Consider the following 21,758-nt stretch of genomic DNA (forward strand, 5'->3'; position numbering starts at 1 on the left):
GGGAGTTCATGCCGGGGGGCAGACGAGATCGGAGCAGGGTGTCCAGAGGACTTGTGGAGCCTGGTGAGGCATTGATTGCGGGTTTAATTAAGAATTCGGTGAGTGGCAGGAGATGCTGGGAGTTATGTTTGGTGACGGGCGAGCAAATTACTTGTTGGCGCTACTGGCACTGGTGAGCGAGGATTTCAGGGCTGGGAGTCAACATCAGCAATGATACTTAGGGTGGCCTTTGGTTGAAGGTCAGGGGTGAGTGGGGCGTGCCGCGGAATTTTGGGTGCGGCAGGCCTTGAAGGGTTTTCGTAAAGGGGCGAAGGAGCGGGACACTAGGCGGCCCGTTTCTTTGGTTTTGTTACGGCGATTGGTGGATGGTTTGCGGGAAATTTGTGTCTCAGTTTATGAGAGGGTGCTTTTGAAACGGCTTTTGTGTTAGCCTTTTTTGGGGCGTTGGTGAGCCCTTCCAGGTTCAGGGGGGGTGGTCTGATGTCCGAGGTTGTGGCAGTGGTGGGACGGAGAGTAGAGTGTCGGCTTAAGCGGTCCAAAATCAGACCAGATGGGTCGAGGCAGGTTGGTTGTGATGGATGCGTTGTGCCCGGTGCAGATGGTGAGGAAGGCGGTCTTCTGGGCCCGCTGTTCCGACACGTGGATGGGTCTTGGTTGTCTCGTTACCAGTTTGTGGCCGTACTGAGGAGTTGTTTGCGCTGTGCGGGGGAATGCCCGGGAGATTACGGGCCTCATTCCTTCAGGATCGGGGCGGCTGCGGAGGCTTCGCGTTGTGGGTGATGACATGGTGAGACGAATCGGTTGGTCGGAGTCTTATCGTTTTCGGGTGTTATGTACGCCCACAGTTGTTGTCCCAGTGAGGGCGTTATTGAGTAGTTGGTTGTGGCTTTGTCGGGGTTCCTTGCTGCAAATTGGTGTTGGTGGGGTGTGTTTGTTAAAGTTTCTGTGGTTGTAGGAATCTGCCTGATGTGGATTCTGGGGCACTCCTTCGTGTTCTGGGGGGCCCGTCGGGCCGACGCTCGCCTGAATGGTCGGCAGTTTGGTGGGGACAGATCGCTTGCGTTGGTCAAGTGGTTCGGTGTGCGGGGCATGGAATGGAGCAGGGTCGTGACGGAGTTTGAATGCTATTGCAGGGCGGATAGACCTCCGAACGTGTTGGTTTTTTGCACGTGGGGGGGGAAATGACTTGGGAGCGCAGGCATCACGTGATTTGATCCGGGACATCATGATGGATCTATTGCATTTATGGACCGGTTATCCGGGTTTGATGGTGGTATGGTCGGATATTGTGGCCACATTGTTGTGGAGGGGGGCACGGGCAGTTGAGAAGCTTACTCGCGCCCGGGCTCAAGTGAACAGGGTGGTTGCGCATTTCGTGCGGAGAAACAGCGGTATTGTAGTGCGACATGCGGATCTGGAGTCGCCGAAGTGGCAGTTTCGGAGGGGTGATGGGGTTCACCTTAAGGAGATTGGGTTCTGATCTATGGGCCTCGGGTTTGCGTGATGGTGGAGCAAGCCTTGGGTGTGTGGCGGGTCCAGGCCACGTAAGGTGTCACGTGTCCTGTCCTGTGGCGGGGGTAGGTCTGGTCCAGAGGCGGTTGTAAGGGATTGGTGGCTGGACTGAGAGGCACTGTCTTGGTATGGTGTCTCCGGGTTCCGGTAAATTGCAGGCACGGGGTTCTGCAAAGTTTGGGGGGTATTAATCCACGGGGTGATTAATACCTCATCTCTGGGTCGGAGTGTTGCGGCCAGGGATATTGGTGGAGGAAGTGGTTTCTGGACCGGGCCTACATGGGGTTACATGTACAGTTATTATTTATGTGTTACCTATTATTGGTTTGGGGTCGCCCGTTGGACGGCGCCCCCTTGTGTTAGAATGTTAATAATAGGTAATAAAGGCTGCTGTGGCCAATTTGTTTAACCAAGTCGCATGCAGTCGGTGTATTATTTATTAGGTTAAGTTGGGGATACTAACCATCACGACCGGAGAATCCTTCCTCAGTGGTCAAGAAAGCCATGGACCCCATAGGGGGGAGGGGCGACATGACCAGAGGGAAGGGAGGGAGTGAGGGGTTAATAAAGTGAATTAAAGGGCATTATGGGCCCTTTTAGGGGATTGGTGGAATAGGGTCACTGTAGGGTGGGGAGGGGGCTAGTATATAAACTATAGGGGAGGGGTCTTACCTTCCTTGTGACTCCGGACAGCAAAGGATTCCCGCCCACCCGCCCTTGTGTTTTGCGAGTTCGTTTGGCTATGTTTTGGTTTGTTTTTAATAAAAAAAAAAAAAAAAAAAAAAACAAAGAAAACAAAATGAGAAAATGGAATGATGCAGTTTTTAAAAAAAAAGAAAAAAAAAAAAAAAGGAATACAGGTTAGAAAGAGTCGTATGTTCTGTCGCAGCAGCGGGGGTAGGTCTGGTCCAGAGGCGGTTGTAAGGGATTGGTGGCTGGACTGAGAGGCACTGTCTTGGTATGGTGTCTCCGGGTTCCGGTAAATTGCAGGCACGGGGTTCTGCAAAGTTTGGGGGGTATTAATCCACGGGGTGATTAATACCTCATCTCTGGGTCGGAGTGTTGCGGCCAGGGATATTGGTGGAGGAAGTGGTTTCTGGACCGGGCCTACATGGGGTTACATGTACAGTTATTATTTATGTGTTACCTATTATTGGTTTGGGGTCGCCCGTTGGACGGCGCCCCCTTGTGTTAGAATGTTAATAATAGGTAATAAAGGCTGCTGTGGCCAATTTGTTTAACCAAGTCGCATGCAGTCGGTGTATTATTTATTAGGTTAAGTTGGGGATACTAACCATCACGACCGGAGAATCCTTCCTCAGTGGTCAAGAGCCACAGACAGGCAGTTGGTGAACTAAGAAACATTTTATTGAACACAGCTTCCACTCTTCTTTACACCTTTCAGCATCAAGTCATTTTGGTTTACAGGTTAAACTTCTTGCTGACGGTTTCCTCTTTCCCCGGTAACTTTCCCTCGCCTGCAGGGGACATACGTTAACCCCCTAGTAGCTGCACACTGAACCCTGTTTCACTGCAGAGCAGATCTAGCACAAACTACCGGCTCCCGATAAGTTCTCACCTTTCCACTTCTTTGCCGGGGAACTGCTTCACTTGTGTTCTACGGGCGTTCCCATTTACCTTCACTTCTTTGTCAGGGCACTAACCTTCACCTGCAGGGGCCACTTGTTATCCCCCTGATAGCTGCACTGCACTGTAGTACACACTACCGGCTTTGGGACTAGTCTTGACTCTTCCACTTCTTCTGCCACTGCACCACTTCCACACTCTGCCCCGTCACCTCAGACTTCTTTCTCCAGTCACATCTCACTGCACACTGGACTCTCCATTCAGAGACCTCCCTTCCCCACCTAGGCTGCCCTGCCCCTTCATTCCCTGCCACTGTTACCAGGGGAACCACTGCTCTACACTGGCACCTAGTGGGGAAACAGTTTATGACAGGTAACATTTTACCATTAACATTTACAATTTGCCACCATACTACTGTGGCGTCTTCAGGGGGGGAAAAACAGCTCCTTCACTACCAGGGGTCCAACTACCCCTTACATTCCTCCCCTCTTTAACCTCAGCCTCCTGGCGAGGTTCGTACCTGCAAAACAACACATGTAGGAAAACACACAGACTGGCACACAAGTTTGGTGCCCGGAGTCCCTCCAGGGAAGCTCCCGGTCTTAGTCGCACATCTGCCCGGAGGCCCTCCTGAGGCGCTCCCGGTCTTAGCTGACCTTCTGCCCGGAGGCTATTTCCAAGCGCTCCCGGTCTTTGGGTGGGCAGAAAATAACAAGACAACAAGATTCCTTCTTTACAGTCACGGAAGGAGTCCACGCACAGTTCTGCATTAAGCTCCTCCCGGGTTCAGTACTTTTAACGTTACTGTAACTGGAAACATTCACCGGCTTTCAACAGTACCGGTTTTCAACGGCAAACAAATCACTCTTCCGGACGATTACCTCTGGTTCTGGGATATCTTGCCAGTTCGGGGCCTTAACTCCTGAGGGGGGCAGAGGGCCTACCTTAACAGACGCGGGCGCCTCCGGAATCTGTACGGATGCTCCTGGTGGCCCGCTCCCCAGAGTCACCTGGGACTTGTAGGTGGCCCGGACTTCCATCGTCGTTTCCCCGGTAACGGCATCCCATGAGGTAAAAAACGTGACCTTCGCATGTTTCTCCGAGACTCCAGTCACGGCCGGTATCATGCTTGCTGGCAACGTGATGGTGGGTAACTCTCCCACCGAGCTCTCCATCGGACGTCCTCTTCCGCGTCCTACAGGCACCAGCGCGCCCGCTACGGCTTGCTTGTCTGTCCTGGCCTCCATTTTGTGTAGCACAGGTAACTGGAACTGTTGCTTCTGCTGCTGGGATTGCAATGGCGCCAGGGAAGGTGGAGGCGGTTCTTCTTTTCCCGCTTTAGCACACACTCCGCCCCCGGCTTCACCCACCAGGTCTGCATAGCGTTGGCGACGCCTTTTCTTTCTTGCGGCGCCGCCCACGTCTCTAGACCTCTGCAGCTTCTTGGGGCAAGTACCTCCCCTCTTTGGGCGGCGCACTCCGGGCTTCTTCCTCCCAGGCCAGCCCAGCGCTTTTCGTTTGGCGCCAACTTTTCGCGCCTCCACTGAGTCCATGAGGACGGCCGCCATCTTGTGGCCCGTTCAGCATGTCAGGCACCACTTGATCTTCCTCACAGTCTCTGGTCAGGGTTTCTTGCATGCAGGCTTGATCCTGCCAACTACGCCAGTTTGTAACGGGGGCAGGGGGCGCCTCAGGGGTTGTAGTCGCGGTCTCCCGCCCAGGGGGCGGCAGGCTGATCCCCGGCCCGGCCGTCACTGTTAAAACGGAGGTGTTGCTTGTGGGGCAGAGTGTAGGTGGCAGGGACACTTCCATGTGGGCAATTTGCTTCTCGGTAACACCTTTTTCTCTCGGCTCACAGGCCTCTTCACCACTCCCCGTAAAGAGCCACAGACAGGCAGTTGGTGAACTAAGAAACATTTTATTGAACACAGCTTCCACTCTTCTTTACACCTTTCAGCATCAAGTCATTTTGGTTTACAGGTTAAACTTCTTGCTGACGGTTTCCTCTTTCCCCGGTAACTTTCCCTCGCCTGCAGGGGACATACGTTAACCCCCTAGTAGCTGCACACTGAACCCTGTTTCACTGCAGAGCAGATCTAGCACAAACTACCAGCTCCGGATAAGTTCTCACCTTTCCACTTCTTTGCCGGGGAACTGATTCACTTGTGTTCTACGGGCGTTCCCATTTACCTTCACTTCTTTGTCAGGGCACTAACCTTCACCTGCAGGGGCCACTTGTTATCCCCCTGATAGCTGCACTGCACTGTAGTACACACTACCGGCTTTGGGACTAGTCTTGACTCTTCCACTTCTTCTGCCACTGCACCACTTCCACACTCTGCCCCGTCACCTCAGACTTCTTTCTCCAGTCACATCTCACTGCACACTGGACTCTGCATTCAGAGACCTCCCTTACCCACCTAGGCTGCCCTGCCCCTTCCTTCCCTGCCACTGTTACCAGGGGAACCACTGCTCTACACTGGCACCTAGTGGGGAAACAGTTTATGACAGGTAACATTTTACCATTAACATTTACAATTTGCCACCATACTACTGTGGCGTCTTCAGGGGGGGAAAAACAGCTCCTTCACTACCAGGGGTCCGACTACCCCTTACAAATGCCGTAAGTTGCATTTTGTGGACAGATCTGTGCCTCACTGGTAGAGATGAACGAATCCGAGGTTCGGTGTTCGCACGAAACACAGACTACAAAAAAAAAAAACAGGGTTCGGCGTTCAGATGCTTTACATATGCTGAGACAGCATATACCTATTATTCTGTTGATAAAATTTACATTTTATTGATATATGTTAAAAACTTCACTCAAAAAAAACCCCCAAAAAAATATTTCACAAAGTGAAGGTTACCAGGATATCAGTTTCTTCATCAAATTCATACCATTTTGATCCCTGGAGGCTCCAACACCTAAGGAGGCTATTATGCCATATTGAGAAAAATCTCCTGATGAACTTCGGCCACTATTGAGATGGAGTGAAACGCATCGAGATTCTGAGATCCTTTGATTTGAACCTAATGAATGTCTCAAGACACCCTACAATAAAAAATGACAGATAAGTACTAACTTATTGCTCATATTTAATAAAAGTTCCCTGTGAATGGCGATGGGGAATATAGGGCATATAAGGGTAAGCCGCCGAGGAATGGGGGCATCGAAAAAATAAGGATGTACTCCATTGCTAGGTAGGAGTAAGTAGATTGAGGGACAGTTTAATAGAATTTTACACAAATTGTTACTGCATTTTGGAGACATAAAACTCCTTTTTTTTGTGTGAATTAATATATGTACACTTGTACTAGGGTGCTTTGAGACATCAAGTGATTTGGTTGCCTTTAATAAAGGTTTCCTAAGAGGCCCTCCAATCACAATTGAAGAGGGAGAATTAGGGTAAGGAAAAGGGAGAGCCGCCGAGGAATGGGGGCATCGGTTAAGTAAGGATGTACTCCATTGGTAGGCAGGACTACACCCCAATAGGGTAAGACTAAGGAAGGGTTAATAAACCCCTCTCTCCCTCTTTCTGTGTTAATTGTTCAAAGGTATTTAATGAATAAGTTCATATATTCTCTACCTCTTCAGGGTCTCCAAGAATTTGATGAAGAAACTGATATCGTTCCCTTTGTTAATTTTTGTTTTAGTTTTTTTGTTTTAAGTTTTTAATGTATATCAACAAAATGTAAATTTTATCAACAGAATAATAGGTATATGCTGTCACAAGGATGAGTTGTAAACTTATCCAAAAAATGTTTTTCTCTGAAAACCTTTACATATGCTGACTAGTGATGAGCGAGTACTAAAAAGCTCGGGTGCTCGAGGCTCGGGCCGAGCATCCCAAGATACTCGTGTACTCGGCCCGAGCACCGAGCCCAATGTTATCCTATGGGAGACCCGAGTATTTTTGTGAAATGACCACCGGCAGCATGTAGAAACCATAAAACTGTAAATTAAAAAAAAAACGTGCGTGTGTGTGTAAGCGTGCATATATATATACACGCGGAGTGGAGTGCGGGAGGGGCCGTAGCCTAGCGGGGAAGTGTCGGGCTAAAGGCACGGTCATTCTGTGAGGGCCGGCCAATCACTGCAATTCCACAAGTAACAGGGCTGTGGCATTGCGGTCTGCCAGCCAATCCCTGCATGAGGGCTGGCTCTCAAAAGAGCGCCAACATGAAGACCACGAGTACAGCACGAGTATCGCGAAATTACTCGGTACCCGCCGAGTAGCCCGAGTACAGTGATACTCGTGCGAGTACCGAGTAGTGACAAGCATACTCGCTCAACACTAATGCTGACCACTTGTGTGAACATCCCTGCACTCACGGACGGTGTAGGGGCAGCGATCGGGGTTACTGGACCCACTAGACCACAGGGCAGACCCAGGCTTACCCTTTAGCGGGAAGGGCTTAACTACACCTACGGCGAAGCGGACACCAGGTACCACTCACAGGGCTGAGAGGCATTTCCTGGAAATAGCACGTCGGAATATTAAGAGGAGGGCGGTGTGCCCGCATGCCCTAAGCACACTCCTGAAGACTGGGCTGCATGCACAGGCCACAGTAGGGGAAGGAGGCAGCAGCTCACTTGGAGGACCGGGGAGGACGTGACCCGGCCAGTGCGGTGAGTAAGTCGGCGCTACAGAGTAACTTGCAGTGTTTGAACAGCTCACACTGGGGGTAAAAACAACATAATCGATGCACCAAAAAAAAAGGGAAAAAATGGCCCATCCTCGTCCCCGGAAGTGATCTGTTTATGGCTGGCTGCATGTGGGTGGAGACCTGAACTGCCCAATTAGTGACTTCCAGTGGGGTTCAGGTCAAGCCCGGGTTCCAAACTGAATTTTATCTAAAGACCGACCCAACCACCCGAACCGAACTTCCACGGATCCCTTCATCTCTACTCACTGGACGTTAAGAACAAAATCATGGTGAAAGTATGTCATTAAAAAAAGGAGCCAAGTGATATTCAGTTATACGTATTTAAATGCAAGATACAAAACAGGCCGATTGTTATTCTGGTAAGAGCCGCCGTAACACTGCACAAATCAATACTGAACTTACCAAAGTTACTATGGCACATTCAGCTGTCAGCTGGGCAGCACTGAAGAGCGTCCGCACAAATCGGTAGATGTGTTTCTGCTCTGGATCGTGCTTCTCATAATCAGATGGGACTTCAGATTTCTGCAATAGTAAATTACATTTCACGTATGACCAAGGCTAAAAACATTTAGACTATAGATGAGCAAAAAGTTTGTTGGCGTAGTGTTCACTTTTGCAGCAGAAATCATCCATGGTGCCCTTCCGCTCACTAAGTCGGAACGTCGCGGCGGCAGTAACTGGAGAAGGCACCAAGGATGTCAGGCAGAGGTCTGCTGCTGCAGACACACACACTGCCCTGGTCCGGCAGCTATGTAGGACCAATATAATCGCTAGACCAGGGCAGTTTGAACTTTCATCCCTGACGTGGGCATAATTGAACTTGAAACCCAAAAATACATACATCCAAAAACATTCAAAGAAACAGAAAAAAAACATTCCTTTAGGACACAGAATGCAGAGGCTTAGTAACAATCTTATGGGTCTAATGTCTGGGCAACACCATCCCACCAACACCTACCAAGAACCAAAATCACTTGGCAGCCTATGTTTACCAGCAGCCATTTCCTTCCTGACTGTAAGAAGGCGCCTGCATACACAGGATTATCAAAACGCAAGTGATGTGGACTGGGGTTGAGCTACGTAGATGTGGCAGGAGGTCTACAGACCCTCTACACTCCAGACTTTATCATATACAAAACACAATAGCAATCAGCCATAAAAGGGGGAAAAATACAAAAAAATCTTACCGAAAGAGGGTGAAGCTTTTCATCAAAAATGTCCAACAGCAATCTTCCATCTCCATCTCTACAGAAACAAAATAAAATCCATCATCAGAATAAAGCTAAAAGAAAAAAAAAACAAACAAAAAACTTTTATTCTAAAGCTTCCCCCCCCCCCCAACCTAAAAATCAATCTTGGAGTGAACATAAAAAAAATCAATTCAGTGGTTTCCTAAAAACATCTAGGTAAGGCAGTTTCCTCAACAAATACACCAAAGACCTATTGTCATGATGTACCATCAATGTCCGCTGGTGAGGTCTGAGCAATGCCACCTCTACGTAACCCAGAATGGAAGAGCAAAGCGAGGACAGTGCTGGGCCACGTCACCTCCTGTCCAGTTTGCTTGGCTCTTTAAGGCCTCTTTCACACATCAGTGAAAAACACACACGTTTTTCAATGATGTGTTAAAGGTGCATATGTCCCTCCATGTGCCGTGATTTTGGCACACGTGTGATCTCTATCTGCTATCCATCATAATACATTGAGATCAGGCACTTATACTCACCTGTTCACACCGCTGCTCTCCATGGTGCTGATATCTCCAGTGATGCTGTCTCTGGCCGCCGCTGTATCACTGCTGCAGTTACTTCCGGGTCACGGTACAGTGAATATTCATGAGCATAATTAGCCGGCCTGGAAGCAGGAGAGAACAGCGGCTGAAGACAGCATCGCTGGAGACGGGTGAGTTTAAAACGCTTTTTATTTTAAATGCATGTGTTTTTTCTGGTACGTGTTACACGGATCACACCACTGTGTCGACCATTGGACATCAGTGATGCCAGAAAAAAAACAGACTTGTTTCCGAGCACACGGACACGCATGTACGCCTCATGGAAACACATCAGTAAGAAACCTTGATTTTAATGTGTCTGCATATGTCTGTGATTCTGGTATTATAAAAACAGCAACATATATACCAGAATCACTGACATGTGAAGGGGGCCTTAAAAAAGAAAAACCCAAGTGGAATTCACAGAACCTACAGTCCAGGACACCAAATGGTATATCACCTGCACCAATGTCCTCTACTATAGGCAACATTTCCATTTTTCACGCACAAGTTCTACCTGTGTTTCTTATGGATAGAACGTGTACTCATTATGATCTATATGGCTGTAGTGTTCACATGTCCTTGTCTTTTTGTAGACCGTGTGCCCCGCCCAAAAAAATCCCAATTTTGATTTGATACAAGTATCAAACTCCCATTCAAGTCAATGGCACCCTGGGTAGCACATAGAGGTCATCCATGTATCATCCAACTGCCGTCCATTCTTTTTTTTTTTACCTTTAATATCAAACTTTACATTTTTTCGCATACAAGAAGAATGGATGGAGCACAATGAACAAACAGACAAAATCAGATCTCGCACAATTATAAAGGATTTTTTTTCTAGTGAAAAAAAAAAGACAAGGCCAAGTTTTCTCAATGAGTATTCGATGAGTTTTTGCTATTGTAGCATTTCTGCACCTATTAGCTAAATTACGCTGTGTTCTTTTTATTGCGTTTTAAAGAGCATTTTTTTTAACGTTGATTTTATTGTATTTTTGACGTTGCGTTTTTTGTGGGGGGTTTTTTAAACTTCATAGTTTTTGACAACATTTTATTATACAGTCCTGTGTACATATTCCGCAGAAATGCACTAAATATGCATATGCCATTTTTTTCCCTGCACTTTTTACACGTCTGATGCAATTCTATGGGGAAAATCGTATATAATGTTCAGCTAATCGCAAGAGATATTGACATTATGCAGACTTAAAAAAAATAACGCATCACAAGTCAGTATGCGTAGTGTAAAAAAAAACAAAAAAAAACACCAGGGGGCATGAGATCTCTACAATCTCATCCACTCTGATGGAACTGTAAGACGTTTTGTTTTTTTACGCAGCGAAAATATACAATATCAATAACCCATTGTGGGAAATGATACGATATAGGGGCAGCATGCATCAGCTGTCATGTTCCCTTTAACCTTAAAGGGGTATTCCCATCTCAAAGATCCTATCCCAATATGTAGTAGGTGTAATAATAATATTAGCAAATACTTCCAATTATAAATGTAGTATAGTTCTCCTGATTAGCTATTTAGCTATGTCACTTACCTCATGTGCAGAGCATTGCAGTTTAGGTACCTATACGTCTACTCATATAGTGAGTTAGTTATTTGCTTGTGGCTGTAATCATGGATACCTAAGCTGCAATGCCCTGCACATGAGGTAAGAGACATGTCTTTATCAGGAGAACTATACTACATTTCTAATTGAAGGTATTTGCTAATATTATTATTATGCCTACTACATATTGAGTTAGGAATTTGGAGATGGGAATAACCCTTTAATGAGGCCTAATTGTTATTATCCCTAGAAAAACTAAAGAGAGGTCTATTCAGCAATAGTTTGCCATAGCTAATAAAATCATAAATCACTTTTTACTAATGGAACCACACAGTGCAAAAAAACTGAACCAGCGACCGCCGGCTGCCATGTGTATTACATATTCCATAGTATGAGTGCGAAGTTGTCACCTCGTCCACAGCCTATTACTGCAATAACCAGCAGAGGGCGCTTGGAGCTCACAATGTGACCTCTGATAACAGCAGCTGTTCTCTTCCCCAGAGCTGTGAATCTATATGGACATCAGCTGGAATTTATTATTTTTTTTTATTTATTTTTTTTTTTAAGATCCATTCCTAAATTGGATTTTATACCTAGTATTTCAACCATGAAGACAAACAGCGGTCATCCGTTTGGATTTCCAATCAACATTAAATGTAAAACGCGCATTAAAATATGCAAAGCGCTTGAATGAAGGCGCTGAATGACAAGCAGAGGCGCAGGTCTGCATAGATTTACATGATCTGTAATTTAAATGACTCCATTTGCATCTATTACATGTTATGATCCGCTGATCTGGCTTATCTCTGGGATTGTGGACACACGTATGGGGTTATCAAACTTTTCTACAAGAATTGGTGATAAGAGCAGGAGTCGGCAGCTGAAGGGTCAGATGTGTGTTAGGAAACCAGATATAATACTATGTAAATGTAGAGAAAGTCAAAATCAAGATCATACAGTTTATAAGGCCGCTTTCACATTTTGTTTTTACCTCCGTCCGAACACCCCCACAAAATATGTTTCGGACGCATGCGCCGACGGGCCCATTGACTATAATGGTGCAGACGGAGTCACCGTGTGCTCTGTCTTGCACCATTTTCGGCCTTTCTGCAGGTGGACACCAAAACGTAGTCTAGAAACTTTGCAAAGCACTTAGTGGACGGTCTTCCTGTAAAAAAAAATATCAATATAATGGTCTTCCAACCACTTTTCTTCCCAAGTTTATTTGCCTGCCGTCAGTGGCATTGTACTCATTTGGAGTACAGATGATGGCAGTGATGGGTCAGCACCCATCTCCTGCTCTCAGTTTGTGCTGATCAGAACAATTTCCTGCAGCAACAGTTCAAAGGCTAATGCAAGGTAATGTATTTTTTTTTTTAATATACCGTACACACAAAATGATGGTCTGCGTGTAAAAAAAATCTATATTACGGACCATACTTACCCATTATAAGTCAATAGATATATTAAAGATGGATCACATGAGTATGGGCTGGTTCACACTAAGCGACAGCGACAACGAGGTCGCTGTTACATCACCATTTTCTGTGACGTAACAGCGACCTTGTAAGTCGCTGTTATGATCGCTGCTTAGCTGTCAAACACAGCAGCCGAAGCAGCTATCATAACCGCGAGAGCAGGGAGCCGCGCACACTGCTTAGCGCTGGCTCCCTGCTCTCCTAGCTACAGTACACATCGGTTTAATTAACCCGATGTGTACTGCAGCTACATGTGCAGAGAGCCGGAGCCGGCAGCACAGGCAGCGTGAGAGCTGCGGAGGCTGGTAACTAAGGTAAATATCGGGTAACCACCTTGGTTACCCGATGTTTACCCAGGTTACCACAGATGCCGGCTCCTGCTCCCTGCTCGCTTCATTTCGTCGCTCTCTCGCTGTCACACAGCGATCTGTGTGTCACAGCGGGAGAGCGCCTTTGAAGAAAACGAACCAGGGCTGTGTGTAACGAGCAGCGATCTCGCAGCAGGGGCCACATCGCTGCTCAGTGTCACACACAGCGAGATCGCTAATGAGGTCACTGTTGCGTCACCAAAACCGTGCCGTAGCAGCGATTTCGGTAGCGATCTTGCTATGTGTGAAGCACCCCTATGTCATTACAATCATTAAATCAGAGACACATTACGAATTATTAACATAGGAAACTGTATTTGACAGTTTATTACTTATTTATGGGAATCTGTCAGGTGATTTTCTAGTACAATACTAATGTTATCTTTAAAAGGGGCTTAAGGGGACCTTTCAGGATCAGTAAGTTTTATTGTTCTAAGTTATTCTGTTATCTTGTAATCTCCAGAGAATTCAGTGTGAAGAAGTAACTAGTCAAGCATATGTATATACAAACTGCATATGCCCTGCTTCCCCCACCCATCTCTCAGTGCTGGCATCAGTGAAATTAAAGGGGGCTTTACACGGTAGCGATATCGCTAGCAATTTCTAGCGATAGCGACCGTGTAAGTACCCGCCCCCGTCGCGCATGCGATTGTTTGTGATCGCTGCCGTAGCGAACATTATCGCTACGCAGCGTCACGCATACTTACCTGGTCGGCGTCGTTGCTGTGACTGCCGAACAATCCCTCCTTCAAGGGGGAGGGACGTTCGGCATCACAGCGATGTCACCGCAACGTCACTAAGCGGCCGGCCAATGAAAGAGGAGGGGCGGAGATGAGCAGGACGTAACATCCCGCCCACCTCCTTACGTCCTCATTGGGGCCGGCGGCAGGTAAGGAGACGTTCCTCGCTCATGCGGTGTCACACATAGCGATGTGTGCTGCTGCATGAGCGATGAACCATCTGGATTAACAACCCTTACCGATTTTTGACTTTGGGACGACCTCTCCATAGTGAACGATTTTCACCATTTTTGAGGTCGCCTAAGGTCGCTGGTAAGTGTCACACGCTGCGATATCGGTAATGACGCCGGATGTGCGTCACTAACAACTTGACCCCGACGACAAAACATTAACGATATCGTAGCGTGTAAAGCCCCCTTAAATCTGAACTGAATTTGCACTGCTGCCCCCCCACTCCCTCCCACTGCTCAGCAGTTATAGTGAATGCACTAGGAGGTGGGTGAGGGGAGCAGTGCATATGCACATTTTATGAACATACACTTGACTAGCATGCAGGTGACACTGAATTCTATGATAACAGGAATAAGCAGAACAATAATACTTAGTGATGCTGAAAGGTCTCCTTAAGCACTATTTAAAGGGAACCTGTCACCACTTGTTTGGCCTAGAAGCTTCGGCCACCACCACCGGGCTCTTACATACAGTATTCTAACATGCTGTATATAAGAGCCCAGGCCACTGTGTGAACATAAAAAACACTTCATAATACTTACCTAACAGTCGCGCGGTTGGCCATATGGGCGTCTCCATTCTCCGGTGCCGACGCCTCCTCTTTCGGCCATCTTCGTCCTCTTTCTGAAGCCTGTGTGCATGACGCGTATACGTCATACACACTCGCCGGTCCTACGCAGGTAGTCAAAGTGCGCCTGCTCAGGACCTGAATGCCGGCGAGTGTGGATGACGTCGGACTCGTCATGCACCGCGGCTAGAGAAGGAGAACAAAGATGGCCGAAAGAGGTGGCTCCGGACAACGGAGACGCCCATAAGGCCCACCGCGTGACCGTTAGGTAAGTATTAGAAAGTGTTTTTTTATGTTCTCACAGCGGCCTGGGCTCTTATTACAGCTAGAATGCTGTATATAAGAGCCTGGTGGTGGTGGCCGCAGCTTATAGGCCAAAAAAGTGGTGACAGGTTCCCTTTAAAGATTACATTAGTATTGTACTACAAAATCACCTGACAGATTCCCTTTAAATTGTTCATGTAAAAAATGGATGCCAAACGAAAGTGAAAAAAATAAAAAATTACACACATCTGACAATATATAATTTTTTTCTGGACATATGGACAATTTTGCATACACTAGTTGGAACCCAGCCTTAGTGAGACACAGGTGCTCCTGAGTCCATCTCTGCTAACATCTGTACTCTAAAGGAGGACCCTGTGATACCCATGTACCTAAAGGTAGACATAAGCAGGGGTTTGGAAGCCACTTATGTGCATCTTTTTTATTATACAGAAATGACTTGCAAAGTTTTATAACTTTCCATGCTTGACAAAGTAATGCCAAAAAAGTTAACCTTTAGTGCTAAGTGTACACAGTGCGTTTTTTAGCATTTTTCGGGTGCATTTTTGGGCTCAAAACTGCATGACTATGCTTTCCCAGCAAAGCCTATGAGTTTTCATTTTTGCTGTCCGCACACAATTTTTTTTTTGTAGTTGCGTTTTTGAGCTGAAAAAAAATGGTAATGTCAATTCTTTCCTGCGTTTTTCCACCCATGCAATGCACTGGAAAAACGCAGCAAAATGCAGATATCAAAAACACAGCAAAACACAGCCAAAAACGCACTGAAACGCGGTAAAAACGCATGCATTTTTTACCAGTGTGTTTTTGCTGCGGGTGCGTGTTTTTACGGCCAAAAACGCGGCGTCAAACAAACAATGTGTGCGCACATAGCCTAACAGGTTATTCAGGACATTTTAAGCGTTTTATTAGATTATTAGACAAGCTAGCGCAAAACACAGTAGTTTAACCCCCCTTAATGCCACTGTTATTTGAGACTAAGGCCCTGTGCGCACTGGAAAACGGAATATTCTTAAGAAAATTCCGCAGGATCTTAAAGATTACCGCACCCGTGGTAAAAAAACGCGGCAAACCGCACCTGAAAACCGCATGCAGTTTGCCGCGGTTTGCTGCGGTTTTACCGCGGTATTATTCGCGGTATTGCCGCGTGCGGGTTGGTACATGTGTTTTATTGCATTCAATGCAATAAAGCACATTGAAAAAAGAAAAAAATATATAATTTCCTTCTGAGATAGAGGGATAGATAGATAAATAGACAAATAGATAGAAGAATAGATAGAGGGATAGATAGAGGGATAGACAGATCAATCAACACGCTGCATTTCTCCCGAGCGGTAGTGAGTTCACATTACCGGCCGTGGGAAATGCCCTGTGGTTACCTCTGCTGTCTTGTTGCGAGGCTGCATTCAGCGCTGTGTCAGTGTCAGTCGCGGCTGGATGCAAGCATCGCAGGACGTGGATTACGCCGGAGCTGTGTGTTTGGGAGGGGTTAATAAAGGGGTGAAAGAGGAGGCTTTTTTGTGTTTTATTTAAAATAAAGGATTTTTCGGTGTGTGTTTATTCACTCTACTTATGGGTTGATCATGTCAAAAAGCTGTCTCATAGATGCTGCCATGATCAAGCCTGGACTTAGTGGCGGCGATCCGCCGCCATTAACTCCTTATTCCCCTGACTGCCACCGCATCACGGCAACAGGAAGAGCCGGGACACTCTGGTACTGCCGCATAATGGATGCGACAGTCCCGGGGCAGCTGAGGGCTGCTATTCTCGACTACGGGGGGAGGAGGGACATTAACCATGCCCCTCGCCCTCCCCAGCCTGAGAATACCGGGCCGCCGCTGAGTGTTTACCACGGCTGGACAGTAAAAATACAGCGGAGCCCACGTGTTTTTTTTTTCTTTATTTCCGTTTGCTTTTTATGTTTATTCTATATGTCTGTGTGTGAGTGCGATCTGTGTGTAATCTATGTCTGTGTGTGAGTGTGATGTGTGTGTGTTCTATGTCTGTGTCTGTGATCTGTGTGTGTTTACTCTTTGCTCCGCTTCCTCTTCCTGTCATAATGACATCACTTCCCTGCAAACCACAGGGCAGCCATGAACATTACCACAGGTAAACCGCAATGAACCGCACAGAATTTGCTGCCCGCGTTATTCCCTGTGGGATTTCACGATTACATGGCAGTCAATGGAGTGCAATGCCGCAGCGACGTGCGGAAAAGAAGTGACAATTGTTTTTGCTGCGGGAATCCCGCAGAAAAACGTGCAGCTGTCAAAATCCGCATAGTGCGCACAGCAATTTTTTTTCCCATAGGTTTTGCTGGTGATTCACTGCAGAGATGTTATGAACATTTTCTGCAGCGAAACATGCAGCAAAACTGCAGGAAATCTGCAGCAAAAACCGGCAAGTGCGCACAGGGCCTTTAACAGTTAAAAGGTTGGAAACGGAGCGCCATCAAGTAAGTCCAGGCCCTACGGAAAGCCCCCATGTTTGCCTGATGCTGGTTTTCATGGGAGCGAAAAATAAAAAATATATATATATACTGCAATATTAAAAGAAAAATCAAATCCCTGAGGGAAAATGTGAAAAGCATTAAAGGATATTGCATTAAAGGTTAAAATAAAAAAAAAAAAAATCTTTAAAATTTCTCTACCCTAAAATTGGAATTTAAAAAAAGAAGATGAGGAAGTTATGCCATAGCAGGCGGACGAAGAGAGAACATCACAGCGCCATACAATGTTCAGTGGCCATTCTCTGGTACTGCAGCTCAATTCCCATTGACGTGAACAGGAGCTGAGCTGCCGTATACGTTTGGATGGCATATGAGATATGACCCTTTTAAATTATATAATTCTGATTGCCTTTGCCATCACTAGGGAAGAGGCAATACGTTAGAGGGAATCTCAGCAGGTTTTTGCTATGCAATCTGAAATCAGCATAATGTAAAGACAGAGAAACTGATTCGAGCAATGTGTCACTTACTGGGCTGCATTCTGCCATCTTGATATAATTACTGTTTTCTCTGCTGTTGATCTAGTAGTTATTTGAATGTTGAGCTCTATAACCCAACCCACACCACTTATTGGCAAAATGTCTGCCAAAATACAGGTTTTTCACGGGTGCGTCACGGTTGACAGACAGTCCTGTGATGTCTGGCTGTAGAAGGTTGCATCGTTTGGCTACACAAACTACTCCCTGACCTTCTATTCTTCCTGCTATGGTGTAAATGGTATCCTTTGTAACTTCTCTGCTTAGGGGTTAATCTCTTTCCTTTTAGGACTCTGCGGATATCCTCACCTTTTAGCTATTAATCATCATACCTTCCCCTTGTGTCCTTAAATACCCACATTTCCCCTTGGTGATTGCTGGTGATAGAGTGCTATTCCTATACAGGCCTTGGATGCAAGCAGTCGGCTTCTATTCATCTGAAAAAACATTGTTGTTTGTTGCTGTTCCTCTCCCTGAGTCTTCTTGGAGATAAGTTATTTGTTCACTTCCCCCTGTTTGTGCTCCCGGTGTCTTCTTTAGAGCTTAATAAAAGCTTAATAAAGCGCTCATCCCATCCGTTCCTTACCAACATCTCCCCCTTCCCTAGACACTAGAGTTTCCCTTCCCTGTCACTGTATGAGTGGAACTTTCCCCATACCTAGCGTGACAACAAAAAATCTACCAATCAGTGTTGGAGGCGGGGTTATAGAGATCTTATGAATCTCCTTGACTATCTGGCAGCATGCCAAGTAGTGCTCGAATGATAATCTACTGCTGATTAAACAGTGATTTTATCAAAACTACATTCACTAGCCCAATAAGTAACAATGACTGGAATCAGGATCTCTGTCTCTAAATTATACTGCTCTCAGATTAGGTGGCAAAATCTGTTAACAGATTCCCCTTAAAGAGGCACTTCAGGATTTTTTTTATCTTTTAGTTTGATAGTAATAGACATCTACTACATGGTAGTGCCGTCTGCTTTACCTACTTTCATGGTCACTCTACTGGCCATCTGCCATAGCCTGTTACCCGTACCCCAACTGCACAGATCACGCAGTGTTATTAGTCTCTCTATGCATTCCTATGAGAACCCGGATCACAGTCTTTATTATCGGAGCACAGTTATTGTTATTTCCATTACATCTATGGTAAAAATGAAACTTATAACCTGAAGGCATTTCTACATTTCTCCTGTAAATGGATATGAAATAGAGAGTTGCTTTCAGAATACTATGGCAGGTGGAGCTGATTTTTGCTTTTTGCCCGCTGTTTAGCAGATTAACAATGGGGCTGGCCCACAGAACAGAGGAAGGATCCAGAGCCTGCGGCTAGATCTTCACGTTGTCAGCTGCTCCACTAGCAAAGAGAAATCAGATGAAAAAATGCCTCATCTGGTAATTATAATTCATGTGGGTGAGATGTTTTCCTAAGAAAAAGGAGAATTATCCAAAATACATACATTAGTAATTGCCTTTGCGATAATGAAAAATATTGGTAAGAGATGTGATGTACTTAGCAATGGGGCATGGATTTGCAGGAAAGCTTGGGGTCAGGGGCGTAATGATCGCAGTTGCAGGGGGTGTGACTGTAATTAGGGCTGTGGGTGAGGTGGGACCGAGTAATTTCAACTGAAGGTGCGTTCTCAGAAGCAACTTTAGTTGAAAGCCATTGTGGAGCAGAGAGACACTGGCCTCTCTGCCCCAGAGTCAGAGTCATTCTATAGTTGCAGACCTATCAAAGCTCTGTCCTCTTGTCTGTACTTCATCTTCTGGCTGTTTCCCTGTCCCACTCTTATTCTACAGCCGCGGACCTATCAGTGGTTTGCCTTCTTGCTTCATCTTCTGGTTATTTCCCTGTCCCACTCTTAAGGCTGCGTTACACGCAGCGACATCCCTAGCGATGTCGCTCGTGAAAGCACCCGCCCCCGTCGTTTGTGCATCACGGGCAAATCGCTGCCCTTGGCGCACAATATCGCCAACACCCATTACACGTACTTACCTTCCTAACAATGTCGCTGTGGCTGGCGAACAACCTCTTCGTTAAGGGGAAGATTCGTGCGCCGTCACAGCGACTTCACACAGCGGCCGACCAATAGAAGCGGACGGGTGGTGACAAGCCGCATTAACGACACGCCCGCCTCGTTGCTGGAGGACGCAGGTAAGCTGTTGTTCGTCGTACCCGGGGTGTCACACGTAGCGATGTGTGCTGCCTCAGGAACGACGAACAACCTACGTCCACAACGACCAACGAGATTTTGAAAATGAACGACATTTCAACGATAAACAATTTGGTGAGTATTTTACATCGTTAGCGGACGCTCGTACGTATCACATGCAACGCCGTTGCTAACGAGGCCGGATGTGCGTCATGAATTCCGTGACCCCAACGACATCTCGTTAGTGATGTCGTTGCGTGTAAAGGGGGTTTTAGTCTACAGCCGCAGACCTATCAGAGGTCTGTCCTCCTCCTTCATCTTTTGGCTGTTTCCCTGTCCCACTCTAAAGGGTGCTTTACATGCTGCGACATCGCTAACGATATATCGTCGGGGTCACGTCGTTAGTGATGCACATCTGGTGTCGTTAGCAACATCAGCGTGTGACACCTAGGAGCGACGATCAACGATCGCAAAAACGTCAAAAATCGTTGATCGTTGACACGTCGCTCCTTTTCATAATATCGTTGGCGGTGCATGCTGCTGGTTGTTCTTGGTTCCTGCAGCAGCACACATCGCTATGTGTGACACCACAGGAACGACGAACATCTCCTTACCTGCGTCCACCGGCAATGACGAAGGAAGGAGGTGGGCGGGATATTCCGCCCGCTCATCTCCCCCCTCCGCTTCTATTGGACGGCTGCCGTGTGACGTCGCTGTGACGCTGCACGAACCGCCCCCTTAAAAAGGAGGCGGTTCGCCGGCCACAGCGACGTCACAGGGAAGGTAAGTCCGTGTGACGGGTGTAAGCGATGCTGTGCGCAACGGGCAGCAATTTGCCCATGATGCACAACCGACGGGGGAGGGTATGCTCGCTAGCAATATCAATACCAATATCGCAGTGTGTAAAGTGCCCTTTAGTCTACAGCCGCAGACCTATCAGAGGTCTGTCCTCCTTCATCTTTTAGCTGTTTCCCTGTCTCACTCTTAAGGCCCATTTCCACACAGCGACATCGCTAGCGATGTCGCTGCAGATCGCACCTGCCCCCGTCGTTTGTGCGTCACGGGCAAATCTCTGCCCGTGGCGCACAATATCGTTAGTCCCCGTCACACATACTTATCTGCCTAGCGACGTCACTGTGGCCGGCGAGCTGCCTCTTTTCTAAGGGAGCGGATTGTGCAGCGTCACAGCGACGTCACACGGCAGGCGGCCAATAGAAGTGGAGGGGCGGAGAGCAGCCGAAGGCAAGACACGCTCACCTCGTTGCCAGAGGACGCAGGTACGGTGTTGCTCGTCATTCCTGGGGTGTCACACGTAGCGATGTGGGCTGCCTCAGGAACGCCAAACAACCTGTGTCCAGCACGAGCAATGATATTATGAAAATGAACAACGTGTCAACGATCAGCGATTAGGTGAGTAATTTTGATCATTAGCGGTCATTCGTACGTTTCACACGCAACAACGTCGCTAACGAGGCCGGATGTGCGTCACGAATTCCGTGACCTTAACGACATCTCGTTAGCGATGTTGTTGCATGTAAATGGGTCTTAAGTCTACAGCCGCAGACCTATCAGAGGTCTGTCCTCCTCCTTCATCTTCTGGCTGTTTCCATGTCCCACTCATAAGGGCACTTTACACGCTGTGATATCGCTATCGATATCGCTAGCGAGCGTACCCGCCCCCGTCGGTTGTGCAACACGGGCAAATCGCTGCCTGTGGCGCACAACATCGCTTACACCCATCACACGGACTTACCTTTCCTGCGACGTCGCTGTGGCCGGTGAACCGCCTCCTTTCTAAGGGAGCGGTTCGTGCAGCGTCACAGCGACGTCACACGGCAGCCGTCC

At 47.1% G+C, this 21,758-nt stretch overlaps 1 protein-coding gene across 1 annotated transcript in view; it reads right to left on the reverse strand.

The window, feature by feature from the left end:
- Positions 1-21,758, reverse strand: part of CCNY (cyclin Y) — a 228,643-nt gene that overhangs the window by 17,139 nt on the left and 189,746 nt on the right. The window contains exons 6-7 of the mRNA XM_075316766.1: positions 8,955-9,012; positions 8,170-8,289 (exon numbers count right to left, since the gene is read on the reverse strand). Coding sequence (XP_075172881.1) covers positions 8,170-8,289; positions 8,955-9,012 — 178 coding nt within the window. The remainder of the gene's footprint in view (positions 1-8,169; positions 8,290-8,954; positions 9,013-21,758) is intronic.

Source organism: Anomaloglossus baeobatrachus, chromosome 6, assembly GCF_048569485.1.
Source record: "Anomaloglossus baeobatrachus isolate aAnoBae1 chromosome 6, aAnoBae1.hap1, whole genome shotgun sequence".
Lineage (NCBI taxonomy): Eukaryota > Metazoa > Chordata > Amphibia > Anura > Aromobatidae > Anomaloglossus > Anomaloglossus baeobatrachus.